At 38.4% G+C, this 21,300-nt stretch overlaps 1 protein-coding gene across 3 annotated transcripts in view; it reads right to left on the bottom strand.

Moving 5' to 3' along the window:
• The window catches only part of DTNBP1 (dystrobrevin binding protein 1), a 63,635-nt gene extending 43,654 nt beyond the window's left edge, over nt 1–19,981 (bottom strand). Inside the window, exons 1-6 of one of the 3 annotated variants that reach the window (XM_083859864.1) lie at nt 19,878–19,981; nt 16,620–16,670; nt 13,534–13,584; nt 12,768–12,828; nt 10,095–10,227; nt 3,558–3,690 (exon numbers count right to left, since the gene is read on the bottom strand). In XM_083859864.1, coding sequence (XP_083715990.1) covers nt 3,558–3,690; nt 10,095–10,227; nt 12,768–12,828; nt 13,534–13,584; nt 16,620–16,670; nt 19,878–19,933 — 485 coding nt within the window. In that variant the 5' untranslated portion in view covers nt 19,934–19,981. Of the gene's footprint in view, nt 1–3,557; nt 3,691–10,094; nt 10,228–12,767; nt 12,829–13,533; nt 13,585–16,619; nt 16,671–17,053; nt 17,073–19,716; nt 19,747–19,877 lie in introns of those variants that run through there. The other 2 variants (XM_083859866.1, XM_083859865.1) reach the window with 2 other exon arrangements.
• Between the last annotated feature and the right edge of the window lie 1,319 nt (nt 19,982–21,300).

Consider the following 21,300-nt stretch of genomic DNA (forward strand, 5'->3'; position numbering starts at 1 on the left):
CAATGAATCGAACAAGAACTATGACAATCTGTCCAACTCCTCATCAACTGCACTAATTACAAAAGCATGGGGTTACACTTTATTTGACCACAAATAAACCCCTAAAATTCAAAAAATAGGGATATATACAAATTTTAAGAACTTATTTTCTCTTCAAGTAAAGCATTTGTTTAAATAACATCAAAAAGGAAAATCAATACTCCCACTAAGGTTTGGATTTTAGACTTTTACATTTATCTTCCTTCTATGACTGTTCTCAAAGCTGGCAAATAATGAGAAACAGAGAGAGTTCTTAAAAAAGACATCCCAAAAAATTATCATTCAGACAACTGTTTTAAGTCCAATAGCATAGAGTAAAAACTATTCCCTCATTTCCAGTGACAAGAACCCTGCTGTTCCCAATGTATTCCTACAAAATGCTGCATTTGGGCAGCTCCTTTTAATTGATGAAATAATCAGGAGTTGCTATTTTGCAAAATGTGGTGATTTCTCTGAAATGGATACAAATGGTACCAAGAGCTTTACGGGAAGTACAGCTTCAGTCGGAAATTTTTTATCTTACCAAAAGGCTGCCATTCAGGGCACAAAAAATAAAAATAGGACACAAAAGTGAGCTCCTCACAGTGCTTCCTAAAGGACACTGTGCACTTGGGAAAGCAACAATTGCCACATGAGACTAAAGAGACACAAAGTTTTCTGCAATCAGAATATCCTCAGTAGGAGAATGAAGGAAAGGGAAGAAGAATTGTGCTTGATTGAAAAAAGACAGCAAACAAAATGACATGGTTTAATGCTACCATACATCCAAACAATTGCAGAGAGACTAACCAGAGAAAACAAGGGTGGAATCTAGACTTCATACAGCAGTATTGGTACCCCCATCAATGGATTTAAACGCAAAAAAGAGAATATTAAAATTCCAGAGATAAGCTCTGGAAAAACCAATCCCCCCAAATACCAGGTTTTTAAATAACTTGTAAAATATCCTGGATTCATGAATCTACTTTGAAATTAGTACTCAAGACAATGACAAAAGGGGAAAAATTGATCTGTTTGAACTGAAATAAAGTTGCTCTATTTAATACAGAGAGACACATTTCTTAAAATAAGTTCCCGTAGTTACCATAAGCTGCATTTCATAGGTTTAATGTTGACCTAAAGCACCTTCTTTCATATAGGATTTTTTCAGAAGATCTGAAATACATTAGCTTCTTGCCTAAGCTCTACAGTGACTTTATAACAAAATTACGTTTTGTTACATGCTTAAAATAACCCGAGTTTCTAGAGTTAATATTCATCTCAGTTTTCATCCCTATAGCAAAACACATGAAATACTTTTTTATTTTTTTCCAGCACAAAACCACTCACTCCTAGAAAATAATTTCTGTGCTAAAGAGAGCATAGACTCCTGCCCCCTCCCCTTCTCCTTGATTCTTTCAGCTGGTACCACAGTGAAAACCTCAAGTGCTAAAGAGAGGAAAACAGGATACGAGTTCCAAAGGCACACCACAAACCACACTCACATCAAGTTACGGGCTGCTCGCTCTTCAAGCACCTACCCTGGCAAGTGTCCCTCCTGTAATGAGCTAGCAGTTAATTTCTTACCTAAATAAATACAGTGGTAATGATCAACCAGAAATTACCTGCATTTTTCCTGTTTTGTCTAGGTCTGACCAAATGTAATCAGCTTATAATTACACTAAGTAGCTTGCTTAGCATTCTATTTATAAAACTGATTAGATGCTGCTAAGCTGAGCAGGCAGTGTTTTAACACTTTATTTTGATGTTGAAAGCAGTGGCTAGGGGAAAAGGAGCAAGGACAGCAGAGAGAACAAAAACCACTCAGAAAACTGTAAAAAGATAATTATATGGGACCAAATCTGTTGCTTTATACACATTTTAAAATTGTGTTATTTGGTTAAATAGGACGTTGTTTGGAATTTTGGAATTATTACTCAAATATTTAAATTACTCAAGTAGGTCTGAACAGTGTATATTCAGCCTGTCTGCTGTTTACTTTTACTGGAGGGAGAATATGGAATTGCCCTGAACTGGGAAAGAGAAAATCTAGGCAGCAGGAAAATTACAGACCATTGCTGAGGCCCTGGCCTGAGGTTAAGACAACTGAACAGGATATGAAAAACTAAAGTGACATGACATGAGAAACTGCCAGATGTGACAGAAAACATAATAAGATACTGACAAAAGCCACAGACAGCACCATGAGGGATGACTGGATTTCAGAGGTGTTTAAAGGGAAGTTAGGTGAGAAACAGCCAAATTTCACAGAAAACTGAAGGGGGAGCTTGAAGGTATTGGAGGCCTTTTGGGAGGTAGAACCTGCAACATCAGCACTCTTTCAGTAACTGGAGCTGTAACACCATGGAAAAATAAGATTCCCCAAATAAAAAATGAGGACCAATAGGGGGAAAGTAATCAGGGGTGAATATTTCTTTTGGGAGGAGACTGTGATTAAAAAAAAATAAATAAAATAGAAAGCAGTACAAGAATGGCAAGAAGGGTCAAGAAAAAGAACACAGATAAGCTAAGCAAAATGTGGCCAGTGCTGTCTGGCACGGTCCTGCCCTTGATTACCCACATCCTCACCAGAACTGTGAGACAAACCAGTTGTTCTGACCTTACCACATGTATTAAACTTGCTTCCACAATCAAGGAGGCAAGGAAGGTGCCAGGGTGCTTCCCCTGGCTAACAGCAGGACTCCCTCCTGGACAGATCAAGTAACCAACCTGGTTATCCCCACACCAGTCAACATCCACATCTACTCACCCCTCCCTAACAGCCTAACAGATACTGTCTTTGACAACTGCTTCAATTCAACTCCTCATTTCCTAATTTATATAATAAATGTAATACTGCTTTTCTTATCTCCTTATATTAGGTTATTTTTGGCACTGGCAGTAAAAGAAATCAAGAAAGTCAACAGTTTAAGTTATTTAAACACTTGATATTTTTCTATTGCTACTTTATCTTTTCAGTAAACCTGAAGTTCATGAGTTGAAAGTTCTGAATTTTCACACATATTGCTTTAAGCTGAACTTTGATTCCAAGAATTAATGCCCTGCTTTTACAAGTAAGAGAATGGCTGGAGATTAATACCTTTCATACAGAGTGAAAGGTACTTACAGGATTGGATACTGATAGAACTGAAAGAAGATAGAGGAAAATTCAGTTCCTAACCTGACAGGTACATGGGGAAAAAAAAAAAAAAAAAGGAATCCATGAACCAGGGCAAAGGATTAAAAGAAACAACAGTTTATCTATGCTTAATAACAACAGCCCTTATTCCAATTCTTCACAGAGAATAATAAACATGATTTCATCTTAACAACGTCGTGATAATTTTCCAAACACATGTAGTATTTGTTCATTACTAAGACGTTCAATGAATCTACTACAAATTTGCAAAAGTCTTGTCAAAGACTATTGTTTCTTTAGAACATGAAAATAAAAGGGATTATATTATATATGGGGGGCATTAATTATAAAAGGCTTATATTGTATGCTAATTTATATTTGTAACAATTATTTTATTTACCTTTTTGTCTTCTTGTAGTTTTCCAGCTGTAATGTCTGCATACATTTGTATCTTTCCAATTCACACTGCTCACATAGTTCCTCAAGACACAAGAGATGATTCTCCATTTCCTCAAAGCTTGCCTCTAGCTGGGCTGTAAGAAAGACTTGTATGAATATCAAATTGCATCAATAGACAGACAACTCACCTGAACAGAAACAGGATTTCGTAAAGGTAAATAATTAACATGGTGATAATTATGCACACATAAATGGCTCCAAAAGATAAACAAATCTCAGCCCAAATCCCACAGTAGAGAGGGGCAGCAGAGCCACGTTAAGGAGAGATCTATCTGAGGTTCCCTTGTAGTGAGATGCTGAGCCACTCTTTTTGTCCCAGCATCGTGCTGTCACAGGCACCAGGCCTGCTTTTGAGGAAGAGGAGCACTCAGGACTCACACTTTACCTTCTTGAGCAGACTGTCAGTTCAGCACTTCCTACACAGTACCAATTCAAGGAATAAAGCTGCGCTGGCCAAAGCCAGGTCAAATCTTCATTTGCAAAAATAAAGCATATGGGGAGAATTTTAACTTTCACATGATGTCATGGTAATATAAAAGAGCATATATTTATGTCTCTGAAGACAGACCCTTTAGTGATAGCTAAACATAAAGATTTACCTATTTTACATACACATGCAAATTTTACAATTAGATTTACCTATTTTACATACACATCTTTTAATCTTGTCTTTAAACATAATTGCTCAATCTCAACTTCAAATAGATCTTGTCTATGACAAATCCTGAGAAAACTGATCTCATCTCATAGCTCACATTGCTTTGAGCAGAAATTGGGACTAGACAATTCCTGAAGTCCCTACTCAGCTGAATTAACCCATGTGAGCCTTGTATCAAAGGATCACTCTCCCTGACAGTGATTAATGCTAAATTTCATGTCCCTCCTCAGGATTCCACAGTGGAAAAACTATTTTCCCAAACCCTAACCAGATGTTCACTCTGGGATGAAACTGTGTGAATTACAGGAGTATTATTCATCTCTTTGCCGGGACTTCTCCTATACCAGGAGGAAGGTAAATTGCAAAAGCAAGATTAATTCACATTTTTACAAACAAATAGCAGCCAGAGTTAATGTATTTCAGAAGAAGGAAACAGTAAACTGAAGGTATCAGTCAAACCCTCCATTCTGGCTTGGCCATTCTACTTGAAGCCTGTTTTGGACAGTACATAATTTCAACTTCCTTAGCCATTGCTCCATTATAAATAGCCATCCTTGTGGTTCCCCTAAAAAAATCAAAAGTTAAGACTTGCAAATTTCCTAGGATGCATATTCATATGTTCAGCTTCACTTGACACCATTTTTACGTCCCTAACAAGGGAGCTCCACAACAGTAGGAAAGGGGAACATGAATCATATAATCAGCGAATATTTTCCTAAATTATTTTTCTCAGATATACAGATCACTGAGGGGAAAGATTGGAAAGAAAGGAGGGAAAAAAAAAAAAAAAAGCAGCTGGCAATTAATGCAGAAACAAGTTTGAGGGGAAAAAATGTTTTCAGCTCTACATATTGTGATGTGGAACATTCATTGTTTACGACAATTTTCTCTCATAAAATCCAGATGTATTCAAAGTGGAACATCATGATTACAGTTATGATTGGTAGGCCCTTTTTCTTTAAGAAATGGACTTCTCTGAGTGCATTAAAATCCAAATACCTGTATTGTGCTAACTTGCTTTTCAGAATAATTGCTCCCTTAATAATCTGCAAAATTCTCCAACACAGCAGGACTGAAGATAATTTACTAAGGTACCTATCAACCACTGGTTTTTCCACTTAAAAAACCTCCACCACCTGCTTTGCTGTATTCACTGATGAAATAATATTAAAAGACAACAACAAAGGACAGGAAAATAAAGAGGATGAAGAAAAGTGAATTCTAGAGAGCAACTGATTCCTAGCACTTGCATTTGAGCAGCCTCTAGTGGGAATTTCAGAGAACAGTGTGCTCCTGAAGAACAGGAATGGACACTAGAGATCTCTCCAGGAGGCAACAATCCTGCTTTACTACAACAGAGGTTTCAGAAGTTTTTCCTCCTTTCTGAAGTGAAAGAAAAATTGCTTTTCACAAAAAACAGTTGAAGACAAGCTCCATTGCAGAAGCACCAGCTACAGCTGAGAATTAACATCTCTCTTACCCAAAAGAGAATATATGCACTGCGCATACAAAGGCAGTGCCAAACAAAACTACAGATGTAATAAATATGAAACATAGGCTGTAAAAGAACCCATTTCCTCTAAATATTTTTCAGATTTTAAAAAGTATATTTGCTTTTAGATTAATAATTTTCATGTATAGCAATAAGCCACATTTAGTAGAAATAGTATTTTTTATTAGACAGATGAAAAAAAACCTCTTATTCTTTGGGTCACACCACTCCAATTATAGCAGTTTGGGCTGTATGACCACGAGTATAACAACATGATTTGAAAACGTTAATTCTTAGTTTTAATTTTTTTGAAGTATGTTTAAAGTTTGGCCAGATGACATTACATTGCATTATCTTCCATCAGCATACACTGTTTTCCTTAGTTTTCCTTAGTTTACCAGCTATCAGGTATTAAAGTATTTACCTAGAACTCAACAATCACAGAATTTTTTTTTTTTTTTTTATCCAGAAAACACTTTCTTTCTTAAGTGTGCCTAACTTAAAACAGATTTCAGTTAGAAAAATTATGTGATAAATTTATCTGTAGTTCTGTATGAGTACAACATTTGTTAGAATAGCTAAATCACAGCTGTATGTCAGAAAATGGGCTTCCATTAACTTTAGATGTAGCTTTCCTGAACTGCCCCAGCCACTCAAAGAACAGAAAGCATGCAGGAGTATTAAAGACATTTCTACAAAGCTCATTTATTTTCTGACTAAGAGGCAAAAAGGCAAAAAGCAGGAAGGATGGAAGCAATTACATCAAAGATGTTCCCTCTACCTCTAGGCCACACAAGGGCAGAGATTACTAAAAGCTTAAAATGAGCAGTGAAAGGTATATATGAATAGGAAGAGTTCAATTCAGCCGCAACAAAAAAAAGGAAAACTTTATATCATTTCAGTTCTACTAGTGCTCAGTTTTCATCTAAAAGTTTTTACAGAAAGGATCTTAAACCCAGCTAGTAGTTTAGCACTTACATGAACTTAAAGCAGCTTCTTTGCTGAAACTACATAGCAAGTACACCAGGATCCTTTTGCTTGTGTATTTGATCCTCAGACACTTCCAAGTTTACAGCACCAAATTGTATGGCTTTTGTACATATGTATCTCTACCTAACACAACAACCCCCTCTGCTGAAGTGTTGAGCCCTGGAGCCTATGAAGAAAAACTCCCTGTTGAACATAGCTGTCTATATACAGTATTATTTATATTCCCTGGGTTTACATAGATTTTCCCTGATTTTCTCAGCAAAGGTAAATACAAATTCTGAAAAAATTAGACTGAACTTTGCAAAGCTAGAAAATGGCAACTTTCATACTTGATACACAGTCTGAAATAAAAAACACTGATCTTTTACTCAAGATATAAACAAGGATATTTCTCCTAAAGTATCCTTGCAAAAGATTCTGTTTCCCTAATGAATTGCACGCCCTCCTAATAGCCCTCACTACAAAAAAAAAAAAAAAAAAAACACCCAAAAAACAAGCAAACAAAAAAACAACACTAAAGACAAAGAGGCAAAGGCTTTTAACTGTGACTAAATCCCAGCCTTATTTTCTTCCCGGTCCCACCAGTAAAGCATTTTCAACCTATGTTGGATCTGTCACCTATGTACGATCAGTCTTTCTGAAACCAGTATTAATTCTTAAACTTTAATTAAAAAAAAAAAAAAAAGGAAGGGGGGAAAAGTGGATTTGGATCAATGTTTGTGTATATTGATTTGCTGAAATCAAAACAGATGTTTGATCAAAATGCCACTGCTCCAACATGAAAACACATTTCATACTAAGTATGCCAGATATCAGTGAGCAGACACGTTCTACAACATCTCAAGTAAAAACTGCCTTAAGTGATGATTCCAATTCTGCACTTTGAAAGGGCAGTAACTGTCTTTTCACTTTTAGATGAGAGTAATTTTTTCTTCAAAGTTCTCAGTAGCAGGTACAAGATACTGCATAATATAATAAATTCATCAAACAAAGACACAGACTTTCTACTTCAAGTGAGTGATGACTGATAATGTGAATACCTAAGCTAAAGAACTTTATAAAATTGCTAATGAAAGTGTGTCTTGTAATACATAGCAAAAGGTGAAGAATCTGTACATGAGTCATACCAATTTTAAGTAGGCCACTAAAAAGGTTCATTTCCATTATCTGAAATTTCTTTTACTGAAAGTGGCCAAGGTTCCCTATCTACTTTCAAAATGAAAGCATTAATAGATCTATTAGAAGCATGTCATGTCAGAAGAAACAACTATTTTATTGAAATGATGGTTAGCCAAACTACATCTTTGGTACAATAACCCAGCACTTTGTGATTCTATTTTCACTTTTTTTTTTTTTTTTCTCCAGAATATTTCACTCATATTGAAAATTTACAGTCAGAGTAATAGTCATTTCTTGGAAAACTGAATACAGTTTATATTAATATGAAGCAGTAAGTTAAGGGTTATAAAAGCTAAAAACAGTGAGCAGAATATTGCAGAAAATTTCTGTTAAATCACCTCCAGAAGGTTAGATACTGAATTTGGTACAAATTACACCTATCTCTTCAAATAGCCTCCATAAAAGTATTAGAAGAAAAAATAAAACCCGAAACAATTTTTAAAAACCTCACACTTGCTAGGAGGAACTAATAAGAAACTTCAAATAAATTACTTAAAATCTGACACAAAAGGTAAAGCTAGAATGTTTGGTTCAAATCTCAGAACCATAGCACTATACTCCAAAATTCATTAGCTTCCCTGAGCAGGCTGCTGAATACTTCCTTAAATCCTAGTTTTGTAGTATCAAAAATATCTAGAGACACACCTCTCCAAGAAATTCTACAATTGGAGCAAGATTAGTTCACAAAACTGTATTAGGAATCAGAAAGTAGCCCAAATCCATCAGGATTTACAGCATTTGCAGTTATGAACTGTAAAGGCAATTCTATTAGCTTTCTGTTATATTGTTTATCTTTGGGCTACCAGTGGACTGCATGATAATACTAAATCAAATATTTTAATAAATCATTATTTGAACTTTTATTTCCTTAGAAATTCTTTTTTTTCAAACAGGCGATATTAAATGGTTAGCACAGATGATAAAGCCTTATCAAACACAATGGTATAAGAAGATTGTAATAAAAAGTAGAATACATTCCTTGGTTCAGAAATAAATAGCAAAGTTATTACCAGCCTACCCAGGAACAAAAGCTGATTTGTGCATGTCCACTGACCATAGCAGAATGAGAAATTAGCCCTTGAAGATAGAAAAGAATCCTCCTTTTCTTCACATCATGTCATCACATAAATCCAGCCCATTCCACAAAAAAAAAAAAAAAAAAAAAAAAAAAAAAAAAAAAAAAAAAAAAAAAAAGAAAAGAGTTGCAATTACATGAGGAATTTGAGGAATTTCTGCCTGCTTCCCAGCTGCTGTAAGAAAGAGGAGTGAAGGAGGCACAGTCCTTGGGAAACTTAGCTACCTAAAATCCATGTGCAGACAGCAGTTTTTCAAAGCTTTAGTGTGATGTGCCCCGTATAGATTTTCATGGAATCATTAAGAGATATACTGTAGAAAGACAGGGTTGCTGCTTGTCCATTTCAAGGCCCAGCATAGTAGAGATTTTCAGAGACTAAGAGTCCCCAGTATGCTTTCCTAATTTAATTTTCAACACTGGATCAACAGCTTTGTATGAGAGGTTCCAGAATTAGTCCATCAATTAATCTTTTAAATAAAATGAACAGGTTAACTTTTGGTAAAGTTTTAAAAATTGCAACCCACCTAATAAACATGAGGTGTTTGCTAATCTTAATAGGCAGCATTAATACTCATCTATAGAAAAGCTGAGTATTACTTCAGAATATCTTAACCCTGTACATTAATTCAAATTATGGAAATTACCTTTGGAACCAATAATTATTCAAAACCAAAGGTTTCTGCCTGAAAGTCTACCTAGCCAGGTAAATTTCCCCGTCCCACCCCAAATGAGAAGTTTAAGCATTATTATGTAAAATTACATAGACTCCAAAAGAAGCAGCTATATACATGAGTGTTAATACTATCAAAAAATCTTAACAATTTAATAAGACTTCAAGAATAGCATTTTTCACCTGTTTAAACATTTGTCAATTTTTTTCCCCAAAAAACAACGCATAAAGAATTTTAACTGCTGGGAGAGCAACCACTGCTACTTGTCAATCTTTTTAAGGAAATAGTTTAAGAACCACAGTTTTACCACAGAAAACAAAATTGAATTTTATAATCAGAGCATTTGCAATAGCCAAACTTCAGTCTAATCCTCTGTACTGATCTAAATGCTTGCTATGTCTGTAAGAACTTACCTAGGCTTGCTGTGAGGCATTCCAGATCTGCTAAAAACCCCGGTATTTGCTGAAGCTGATCCTGCAGTTCCACCAGACTGTTCCTTTTCTTCTCCCAGTGTGCAGAAAGCATCACAACTTCACTATCCACCAGCTGCAACAAATAGGTCTTTAATTGCAAATTTATGTACCTGTTTATGAGCATCTTGACTCATTTTTATAATTAATACATTTGGAAGCATAAGGTCAGCACAGCAACCCTACAGCACTGCCACTTGTGTACTCCTCAAGTAAATAAACAACATGCTCAATAAAATCCCGTGTAGTATGGAATATTTATATTAAAATGCATTGAACAAAAATACGACAAAAAGTGACTTCTCAATATACTAATCAATGCAGGAAGTATTTTATGGATGTTGTTAACTATAAACAAGATGTACCTGAAATTTTGGCAGCAGTGTTGCACTGGTGCACAATAACAACATTGCAGTGTTGCAATTTTGGGCGTATTTAGATCAATAGTTTAATGCTGCCAGTCATACCAATTTCATCTTAACAATAAATGAAAATTCTGCACATGCAAAGTAGTCTAGAAAACAAAGTAAAAGGAATGATATTTAGAAAAAAGTTGCCTTTATAATATTACTGCTCTTCCGCTTTTGTGATAAACTTCAGTAGTGCCAAGTGTTTATGAATACATTTCTATATTAGTTCAATTCTTGTTTTAGTCTTCCTAACTTTTACTATATAAGATAAGAAAAGGATACATTGTTTCAAAGTTTTGTTTATATTTCCTATGAAAAACACCAGGATCAAGCAGTCTTAGGCAACAAATGTTACCCTTACATATAATTGAGATGATTCAATTAGTTTCCCTGCTCTTAATTCTACTACTCATTCTTCCTCTTGGGCATAACTACAGTAGCCTGTGGTTGTGTCTGCATTCTGAACACCTCAATTTTTATAGTCTTTATACGCAGAAACTGAAAAAATCTTAGCAATGGGCAAAGAAGCTCTCCAGTTTACAATTCGACCCACTTTAGATCAATTATTTTAGCAGAATGATTTCTACCTTTTGCAAGTTCCTCCACCTACCTATCCCTGTTAAAAAAAAAAAATCCTGTTTCACCAGACAAGCTTTGAAAACTTATTCCAAAGCCCAGTGAGAAATGGAACACTTCAGAAGACCAAATAGTCTTACTTAAATAAAGCCAGGTCTGCTTCTGAGACTGGGATATGGTATTTACATCAGTTGAACAGTAAAGCAAACAAAAAAAACCCCAAACAAAACAAGCCACCATGAGATGGGGACAAACACCACAAACATTTCAGCCCTGAGATAACTGAATGCAGCTGAAATGACAATCATCTAAAAGGAGAATTTTGTACATGGAACTGGTAGTTAACATCTACCATTTAACATGTAAGCTGCAATTAAAGCTTAAAATTTTCACTTTATTCAACATTTATAAATAAGACAGCACAAGTAAGCAGAAATAGGATACTGGACAAGTGGACCTTTAGGTCTTCTACAGTCCAGTCAATCTTCTGTGCTTACACAGTTTTTATTTTCCCCTTTCATAAAAAAAGTAACAAACAATACTCCACAAACAATACGTACACTGAAGTAAATATCTGAATTTAATGGAAAATTTAAGCCTTCTTGGAAGCTTTTCATTTTCACTTTCCCAAGCAGCCATAACATGTTAGATTAGGTTATATTAGTTTAATATATATGAAACTTCACACTGTTTTCAAAACTACAATTTTTAAAGCAAACTATAGTGAGTATTATAAAATTGTGACCACATCATTTAAGAGATTTTCTAGGAAAAAAAGAACATTATGAGCAGTAAAACATGCCAAACTGGCAAGAAGAACTCCATCTCCAGCACCTGAAGGTTTTCACTAGAATGCAGAGAAAAGCAGGGCCATACCATTAGGCAAGAGAAAGAAGTAAATAAGAGACTTTCTTTCTTATTGTAAGTACACAGTGAATTATTTATCCATTACAAAACGATACAGAGAAGTCTCTAAATAAAGAGAAGAGCCAGGAAGGATGCACCCAGCCAAAGTGAAGGTTTCAGCCAGGACAGAAAACCCCACAGCTCAGTCCTGCTCTGTACTGCGGCCACCCAGATTACACTGTCTGTCCCTTAAACTCGGCTTGAAACTGAAAGTCGTGCTGAGTAACACACTGGTAACACTTACTGGAAGTTTCCTTCCCTTCATTCCACAAATAAACCACACAACTCGTCACTTTGCTTGCAGGGCAGGGATAGTGAATGAAATTAGGAGAAAGCACAAACACTTCCCAAATCTCTTCAGCTGGGCAAGCCAATTTCACCGTCTCTTGTACACTAGGAGAGGGCGGCAGCCCTGCCCTGCTACAAACCACTAAGGCACCTCAACCCCAAATACATTCTGTACTTTCCCAGCCATGCTGCTTTTAAAGAGCTACAGCAGTAACATATCACATCATCTTTGCAACTGTTTACATTGCATCATGTTATTTGTTATTTCACATCTGCATTACATTGTTCTTTACATTACTGTGAGAGTGAACAAGGCTGTGTGGGTGTTTACTTGGGGGGGCGAGGTTAACCCTGTAGGCTGGTACTAAAAATTTTAGTTTAAAATTATTTACACATCTTAAAATATTCCATGTGTGGCATTATTATTTTTTCTTACCTCTCCAGCTTTTGCACAATCTTTGGCTCCTTTATGAAGGGCAGCCCAAGCATCTTCATATCTGAAGAGAAGAAAAATTACTACTCTTACTGCATTCTCCTTACAAAGGAATTCATGGATGTCACTGTGCTTATATTTACAGATACTACCAGAAATTACAGCTTAAAAAGCTGAGTAATTCTTTCCAGTACTTACCATTCTGCCAAGACAAATATGCAGTGAGAAATAATGTCTTTAGAGAAAAAAAATTATTCATGTTTTTTAACCTAAGTGACATTAAAAGCTAAATGGACCCAGCAATACTTAGAAGACAACTCACCACCTTAAACATCACTTGGAACTCAATTTAATTAAGAAAACGAAAAAATTAACAGGACTGTAATAATACATATACCCCTTCCAATTAAAAAAAAAAAAAAAAAAAAAAAAAGGACAGAAGGAAATTATATCAAATATGTCTAAGTTATGACATCACAGACTGGGGCTCAGTGCTTGCCTCCTTCACCTCTCTGCATTAGGACATGGACTAAAGTCATCTTTCAAATGTGGCTTTTCCTCCAGAACTTCAGTTTCATTAACGTGACAGCACCTGAGGACTGGGCAAGCTTTAAACACATTTATCATTTATCATTCACCCACTAATAACTGCAGAACAATCAAAAACCTACTAGCAATACTTTGATTTTCTTCTTTTATTTCTTTCTTAAGAAATTAAGTATTTTTAACCTAATATAGGAAGTACTAATAAAGAAAAGGAAGGTCATACCTGCTTAGTAATTCCAGTCCAGCAGAAAACTCTGGCAAACACTGAACAGTTCTATAAAACAAATAGCAAGTGTAAAAATTGTTATAGAAGAGAAGGCTGTTATAAATAAAGGTGTGAACACACATCTGCACTTGACAGATATGCTGAGCACAGAAATGTTTCCTCCTCTTCCTGTAGTTTCATCAACATTTTACCAATTTTGATTTAAAATACATTGCATGGTGTATCTGCCAAGAATATTCCAAAGTTACAATTGCTTTTTTTCCCCCTTGATGTTTTATGATAGCCCATTCTTACCTCTTTTCAACCATGTTCATTGAAAACAAGTTTTATTAAATAATTTCTAAGTACAATTAACAAAGATACAGGATAAACATAATTTTAACTTAAAAAAGGGCACAGAAATATTCTGAAAAAAAAAAAGACTACTATATAAGTCCATGTCCCTCGATACAGACACTGCACTTAATATATTCTACACTACAAATAAATACTAAGCTAAAGAACCTTTGCCAATTTAATGCTCTAATGATCTCTTATTCCATGTATACACTTCCATTAATAACAGCTTGAAATATAAAGACTGATAAGTTATAGAAAAGTAAAGTATTATACATATAAGTATTTTTATTTATTGCATATATATATATATATATATATAGTTTATAAGTTATAGAAAATTAACAATGCAGTACTTCTAAAGATCTTGATGTCATCCAAAATTTATCTCTTGGAAGATCACCCAAATAGACTGCTCTGCACTATCATCCAAAGAATTTGAATGGGAGGGGAGGGGAAAAAAAAAACCCTACCACTAAATTAAACCTTCTTGTCCTTAAGGCAAGGGAAAAGTGGTAGAATCAGTGAGGTGGAAAGAGACCTCAGGAAGTTTCTATCGCAATCCCCTGTTAAAACCAGGTATGAGATCAAAGCAGCTTCCTCAGGAAGCTTTTCTCATCTTTTCCTGCCTGATCATCTCGTTTCAACTTATGCTTATCACGTTTTGTGTTCCCACCACACAGCAGTTTCCTCAATAACCACTTCACCTGTAATGACAGGCTGCTGCTAGATCTCCCAGAAGCCACCTATTCCCCAGGCTGAACAACTGCCCATCTCAGCCTTTCTTCATACACAGAGCTCCTGTCCCAACCATTTTGGTGGCTATCCACTAAATTGCTCCAGAATATTAACACCTTTCTCAAATTGGGGACCAAAGTGGACAGGGTAGTTAGTGGTTTAAGGTGTGCTGAATGCAGGAGACAATCACCTTCCTCAACCCCACTGTCTGGGTATTGTTTGCAGCCCCATCAGCTGTTGGCCTTCCCTGCTGCAAGGCATTCCCCTGGCTCACATTCAGCCTGCTGTCTGCCAAGAACTCCAGGGTCTTTTTAGCAAAGCTACTTCCCAGATAGTCTGTCAGCCCCAGCCTGCATTGTTGCAAGGGATACTTTCTTCCCAGGGAAACATGGAATTTGTGCCTCTTGATTTTCATGAGATACCTCTTGGCACATATAGTCCTATGGGCTTTTATGGACTGAGTATCTTCAATCTATATTCATTCACTACTGGTCAGTCTCCTTGACCCCTTTCACTAAGCACAAGGCACTGAAGCTACAAAGGCATTACATAACTCAACAACCTCTACATTTGCTGTAATTCACCCCATTCATCACCAATCCCATGTTTTCTTTCAGCTTCTTATTACCAGTGCAGGGCTAGCAGCTCTTCTTGCCCTTGACATCTCTTGTAAATGTCAATTCCAGGTGAGCTCTGGCTTTCCTAAGGCTATTCCAGCATGCCAAAGAGGTTATGAAGAGGCATCAAGTAGTTATCCTTGACACCCTCCCAGGGCACTTCTTGATTGCACACTGCTTGCCCTTTCAGGAGCTGGAAGCTGAAGGCCCCATCAGGAATGGGGTTTAATGTTACAGAGGATTGCTCAAGCTGTTTGGAGAATTCATCAGTCTCTCTCTGGTCAGAAGGTCAGTGACAAACACCCACTGCAACACCATCCTTAGTGGCCTTTCCTTGGCTCCCATCCATATGCCCTCAGCCATCCTCACAATCAAGCTAAGCTGTGTTTGTCCCTGAACTTTATCAGCAAAGCAGAAGCCACCCCAGCATTCCTGTTTCTGATGCTTCAATTGGTTCACCCAGGGCTTTTCTCAAAAAGCAATGGATATTTACAACAGTACTCCAGAAGAACAAAACTATTATGGACTGGAAACACACAGAAAAGGTAGTGACCTAAAACAGTTTTATTCAGACCTTCCCCCAGTCTTAGTTTAGCTTCCATGCCTTGTACTGGTACTCTGTTAAAAATATATATATATCCAAAACATCAGGATTCAGAATTTAGGACAGTTTATTTCAAATGCTTTATTTTTAGCACTTGGCTTGTTTATAAACTATTTTGTGTTTCCATAGTACTTTTTAATAAGAATATGCTTTACACTAAAGCATAGCTGAGCTGATTTTAAGAAGTAACCCTCAAAAATGTCATTTACAGACATCAAGTAGTCTTTCCCTGTAGCTTATACAGGTTAAAAGAATGAGCAGAGAACTAAAATGCAGAGGACTAAAACAAACCCCTAAAACAAGAAAGAAAGTAAACCAAATCAGCACAAGTCTCAAAACTTCTTGAAACCGAAAACTGAATATTTAACTACACACATTTCCACCAAAAAAAAAAAAAAAAAAAAAAAGCTCCTATTTCTGTTTTTACACTAAAAAAAAACCTGAGTTACAATTTTAGGACATGAGATTTACAGAGATTGTAAACAATTACATTTCAGTGTACTGCAACATGAATCTTCTATGAGGTACTACAATAACACTGCATATTCATTTAATTTAAATAGTAATTTATAAACTCATTGACAGCCATTAGAAATTATTTAGGCCTATCAATGAAGGCTGTATTAAGCAAAGCATTTGCTTCAGTTAAGCTCCTCTGTTGTCAAAATAGTGTTTTGTAAAATTATATGCAAATGTTTTTGCAATTGGCTTATACATATTAGCTACTTCAAATTTTCCCTTAGCAAGAATATCTTATTAATGGTATATATTAAGACATTCAGAAGTACCTTTGCCTGCTTTTCTTTGCATCTCTTGATTTGTCACCCAAAGTCTTCAACCTACAAACCAAAACACAAATCCATCAGACATTTACAACACCAAAACCAGAGAATGAAATGTTTGAACACAATGTGTTAATTCCAGTCTATTACAGTTAATTTTGTCTCACAAACAAATTGAATTTCACTTATGTGGAAACCCTCAAATGAATTTATTTCCACTGACACTGCTGCTAAACCTTGAGATATTTTGAAGCGCATCAGGCAATTCAGTATGAAAAGTTTAACAGGAGTTGTGGATACATCTCTTGATACAATTTCCTTAGCAGACAGGAATTAAAGACCTGCACAGAAGTAACCAATCCAGCCCTGAGGAATACCATTTACAGGAAGGATCTGGTGGCAAGGAAAAGCATGACGGTCACACATATGCATGCACTCACCATAAGTCTGTAAACAAAAAACCAGCACAACCACAGCTTTTCTTCTGCCAGCTTTCAGAACCTCCAGCAGCATCACCAGAGTGCACTGCTACTGAGTGTATCTGAGGCTACTTTCACACATGGTCCATTTCAAACTGACTGGTATCCTGCTCCTCAAAAGCAAAAAAAATCCCACTCCAAACCAACCTAACAACCCTTCCCCCCAGTACTGTCCACTCTTTTTCAGACAACCTACTCAAGCTGACACAGTACAGTGAGAATCAAACCTGCTGGCTATTCCCTGACCACCCAGGCAATGGCTGTCCTCAATTTCTAGGCCCTTTGTGGTCACAGTCCAGGACAGTAAAAGTCAGGAAGAAATAAATGACGTAGACATAAGCAAGATGGACATGAACTATGAGAACCAAAGACATCCTCCAGACATGACAGAGATCTGTAATCCTGAGTGACCCAGGGACTTAAAACCAACCCAATATGCAGACAGATATTCAGGCTGCTTTAAGGCATAGTCAAATCACTCCCCCAGTCTCGAGCACTGTTTTCCAGGAACTCAAAGAAATATCAAAGCTGTACAGCACACCAGGTGGCTGACAATTTGAGAAAAGACATGCTAAGGCAGGTCTCCACTTCCTCTAGGAGAGCTGTTTGTAACAGCCAAGCCAAGGAGCAACAACCAGAGCACACTGGGGCAGAAGCTCACTGCTGAAGGAAGCTCTGCAATTTGCCCTTCTCTGCTGCCATGTTCCCCAGTATGCAGCCTGGCCTGAAACAGCAGCACTCTTCTGCACCCATTATGGTTGTTTTTTTTTCTCCTGCAAAAGCTTGCTAACAGGTAAATGGGTGAAAATGTAGATACCTTGCTCACAGGACACATAGAATTAGACAGCAGACACAACTGAGCAAGGAAGGAGACCAGGGAAATGGCTATTAAGTCTAACCTGTTCTCTTTAAACCACACAATCCAGATTTAATCTTTTTCAGCAATACATACATGCCCCCGTATTCCTTGGGAAGTGATATTATTTTCTTAGAAGCCCTGGAAAACCCTCCCCATGGCAATTTCATTAAATTCAGCTTGTTCTACTTTGCAAGCATTTATGTGTAGTTAACAAGTTGGCCACAACTTGACAGCAAAAACACTTTCTTTGGGTTTTGAGAATTAGACAATTTTAAGCTAAAGTTTCAACATCACAAAATTGCTTCTATTACCACTTTGGTAGGGTACAGAACAAACAGAGTAATACAGAACATCAAGAAATTAGGTTGCACGGTCTAGGAAGCAGGAGAGGGCAAACCAGGCCAACTTGTGTTTTGGTTACATGAGGACACTAAACAGGAAAAAAAAAAAAAAAAAAAAGCCTCGCACAGCCTCTGCCACTGTGGTTCTGAGATACAGGCTCCCAATGGCAAAAAAATAAAAGAGATTACACCACAGATGAAAATAACCCTTAAAGACAGGACACTGGAACAAGGGCACATTAATGGAGCTGCGAAAACACAAGGATGGACATTAAGAAATCAGGGATTGTTCTCAGAACAAAACATTGAAACACCAGGAAGAAAGCAAAATACATGGAAATACACTGACTCCACTGCAGCAAATACGGAAAACACAAATATGGATTCACAGAGTCAAATGACTATCAGATCTGGCATGTTATGACCTTTCTGCTGTCCTCTCTCACCATGTGAAAAAACACCCTTTTCCAAAGAGCCTTACACTGTACTGAGATATCAACTCCTCTGAGGAGCAAAAGAGAAAGACAGAAATAAAGCAATGCTTTTGTCTGTATTTTCAAGAGAGTTTAATTTTTAGTTGCTGTTTGGTAAGAGGAGACAGATAACATGTAAGCAATTTATCTGTTTGACTGGCAGCCTCTTCTATCAGTTTCTCTTGACCATCACACACTGGTACAAGTATATAATGATAAACTGCTTATTTTAAATTTTAAATTTCTGGGGAACAGAAATTCCTCACTATATATAAATATTTATCATAGGGGCATTATAAGGCGGCCTTAACATCGTCAAAGACCATACAGTTTTTAAAAGCAATTGATTACAAGACGATACTCCCCTGTGGCTCATCCTGAGCCCCCAGCTCTGCAGCACAGGCTTGACCTTGTCCCCTGGCCACTTCCAGTGACATTCACTGGGGCCACCTGCTCCTACTAAAAACAGCACCGACACGGGGCCTACCCAAATAAACCTGGTGAGGCAGCGCAGGAAGAATATATTTCTACTTTTTAGTGCAAGCATGGGACTGTTCCATGCGCTTATCCTGCGCTTCTTTCCCCCGAGTGACAGTAACTCATCCTCCAAGGAAAAGCAAGTTTCTCCACACACCAAGCGGCGCCCAGAAACGCTCCTTAAGGGATTACGCTGATCCATGAAACCTTGAAGGTCGGTAAAACGTCATAAAAAATTCAAGCGCGTTAATTGACCCCACTCACGACTCCTCTCACAAGAGCGGTCTGTCTGTCTGTCTGTCCTTCTCTCTCTCTCTCCCCTTCCCCCGACCGCAGCCGCTCCCCAGGCTCCTCCTGCTCTCCCCAGCTCTGCCCAGCCCGCCATCACCGCCCGGCCCTGTGCAAACACACGGCCATTCGGGACAGCATTTCCAGCCCGTCCCCGCACTCGGGAGGGCACCCCGGGTGACAGACCAGCTCCGCTCTGCGCAATCTCCTCCTCTTCCTCCCTCCCTGTGCCAGTCCCCGCCTCCCCCGGCCCCCGGTCACCTGCTTTACCCCGTCCTCGCCCGGCCGGGCTGGGGCCCCTCTCCCGCTCGCCCCGCCAGCCCCGCGGTGCCCTAGGCCATACCCACCCGGCGGTGAGATCCTGCTGGACGCTCAGCAGCCGCTCCCGGAGCGTCTCCAGCATCGTCCCGGCTTTTCCCGGCTGCGAAGGCCAGCGCCGGAGGGCGGGGCGCGGGCGGGGCCGGGCTGAGCTCCCGCCCCGGTGCCGCCTCCCCTCAGCCCGCCCCGGCCCTCCCGCCCCGCCCGCTGCCCGGGTGTCCTGCCGGGCCGGGAGTTTGCTGACGGGAGTTCCTTGCTTCTTGTCCCCTTTGTGCGGGGGTAGAACTGCGCGTAAAGCCCGGGCGATACCAGGGATGGATCTTCAGCAGCCTGTGAATCCCTGAAGTCGCGGCCTTTTAGAGGTTATTTTCAAGACCACAGGAAAGCCCCTTGCCAGGCTGGGACACTCGCCAGGGTGATTTTGACTTCAGCGATGGTGGCATAGGAGTGACCTCCTTAGCGAGGCAAAATTGATCAAGGGACTGGAGCGTCTCTTTTACGAGGAAAGGCTCAGGGAGCTGGGCCTGTTCAGCCTGGAGAAGAGGAGGCTGAGGGGGGACCATACAAATGTCTGTAAGTGTCTGAAGGGAGGGGCCGAGGGGATGTAACCAGGCCCCTCTTGGTGCTGCCAAGCAACAGGACAAGAAGCGACAGGTGTAAACTTAATGCCCAGGAACTTCCACCAGAATATGAGGAAGAACTTGACTGTGTGGGTGACCAAGCACAGGAACTGGTTGCCCAGAAAGGTTGTGATTTCCCTACTTGAAGATATTCCAGATCCATCTGGACACAATCCTGTGCCGTGTGCTCTGGGATGACCCTGCTTGAGCAGGGAGATTGGGCCAGGTGACCCACTGTGGTCTCTATTCCAACCTCACCCATCCTGGGAACTCAGGGAGTCGGATTCCATGATAAAATCTTAAAAGTATGGAAAGCAAATCCACTGGGTGTCCCTGGGGTTGCCAGGTTCTTGGAATGAGGGATAGAAGATAACCTTTCAAAGTCCTTGCAAAGCAGGTAGTTGAATTGTTTGTGTGTGTATCCCACCACTATTTTCTTTGTAAACAGCTGGACTTTTATAGAACTAGGGGTTCTTGCAAACAGTGACCTGAAAGAAAAAAGGCTGTTCTTACAAATAGTAAATAATGCAGTGAAAAGTTTTAATTAAATTTCTAGGTACTGTCTGCTCAAATAATAACTGTTAGTATTCATTCAGCAAATCTTTAGACAGTTTAAGTGGAATCAAGACCTTTTCAGAACAATTGGCCAGTCTTTCTGGATGGCTGTATTTACAGTTACTGTAACAGGAAGACAGTCTCACACCCTGCGTGTTTTCAGTTAATGTTTGAGTGGCATGGACCTAGGATTTAGATGGATCTGGGAAGTCTTAGGCTTCCATTTAATTGAGACTTCAATTTTTAGAAAAAGCCGAGATTTCAAAGTCAAAACGTT

This window comes from Zosterops lateralis, assembly GCF_965231275.1.
Source record: "Zosterops lateralis genome assembly, chromosome: 1".
Lineage (NCBI taxonomy): Eukaryota > Metazoa > Chordata > Aves > Passeriformes > Zosteropidae > Zosterops > Zosterops lateralis.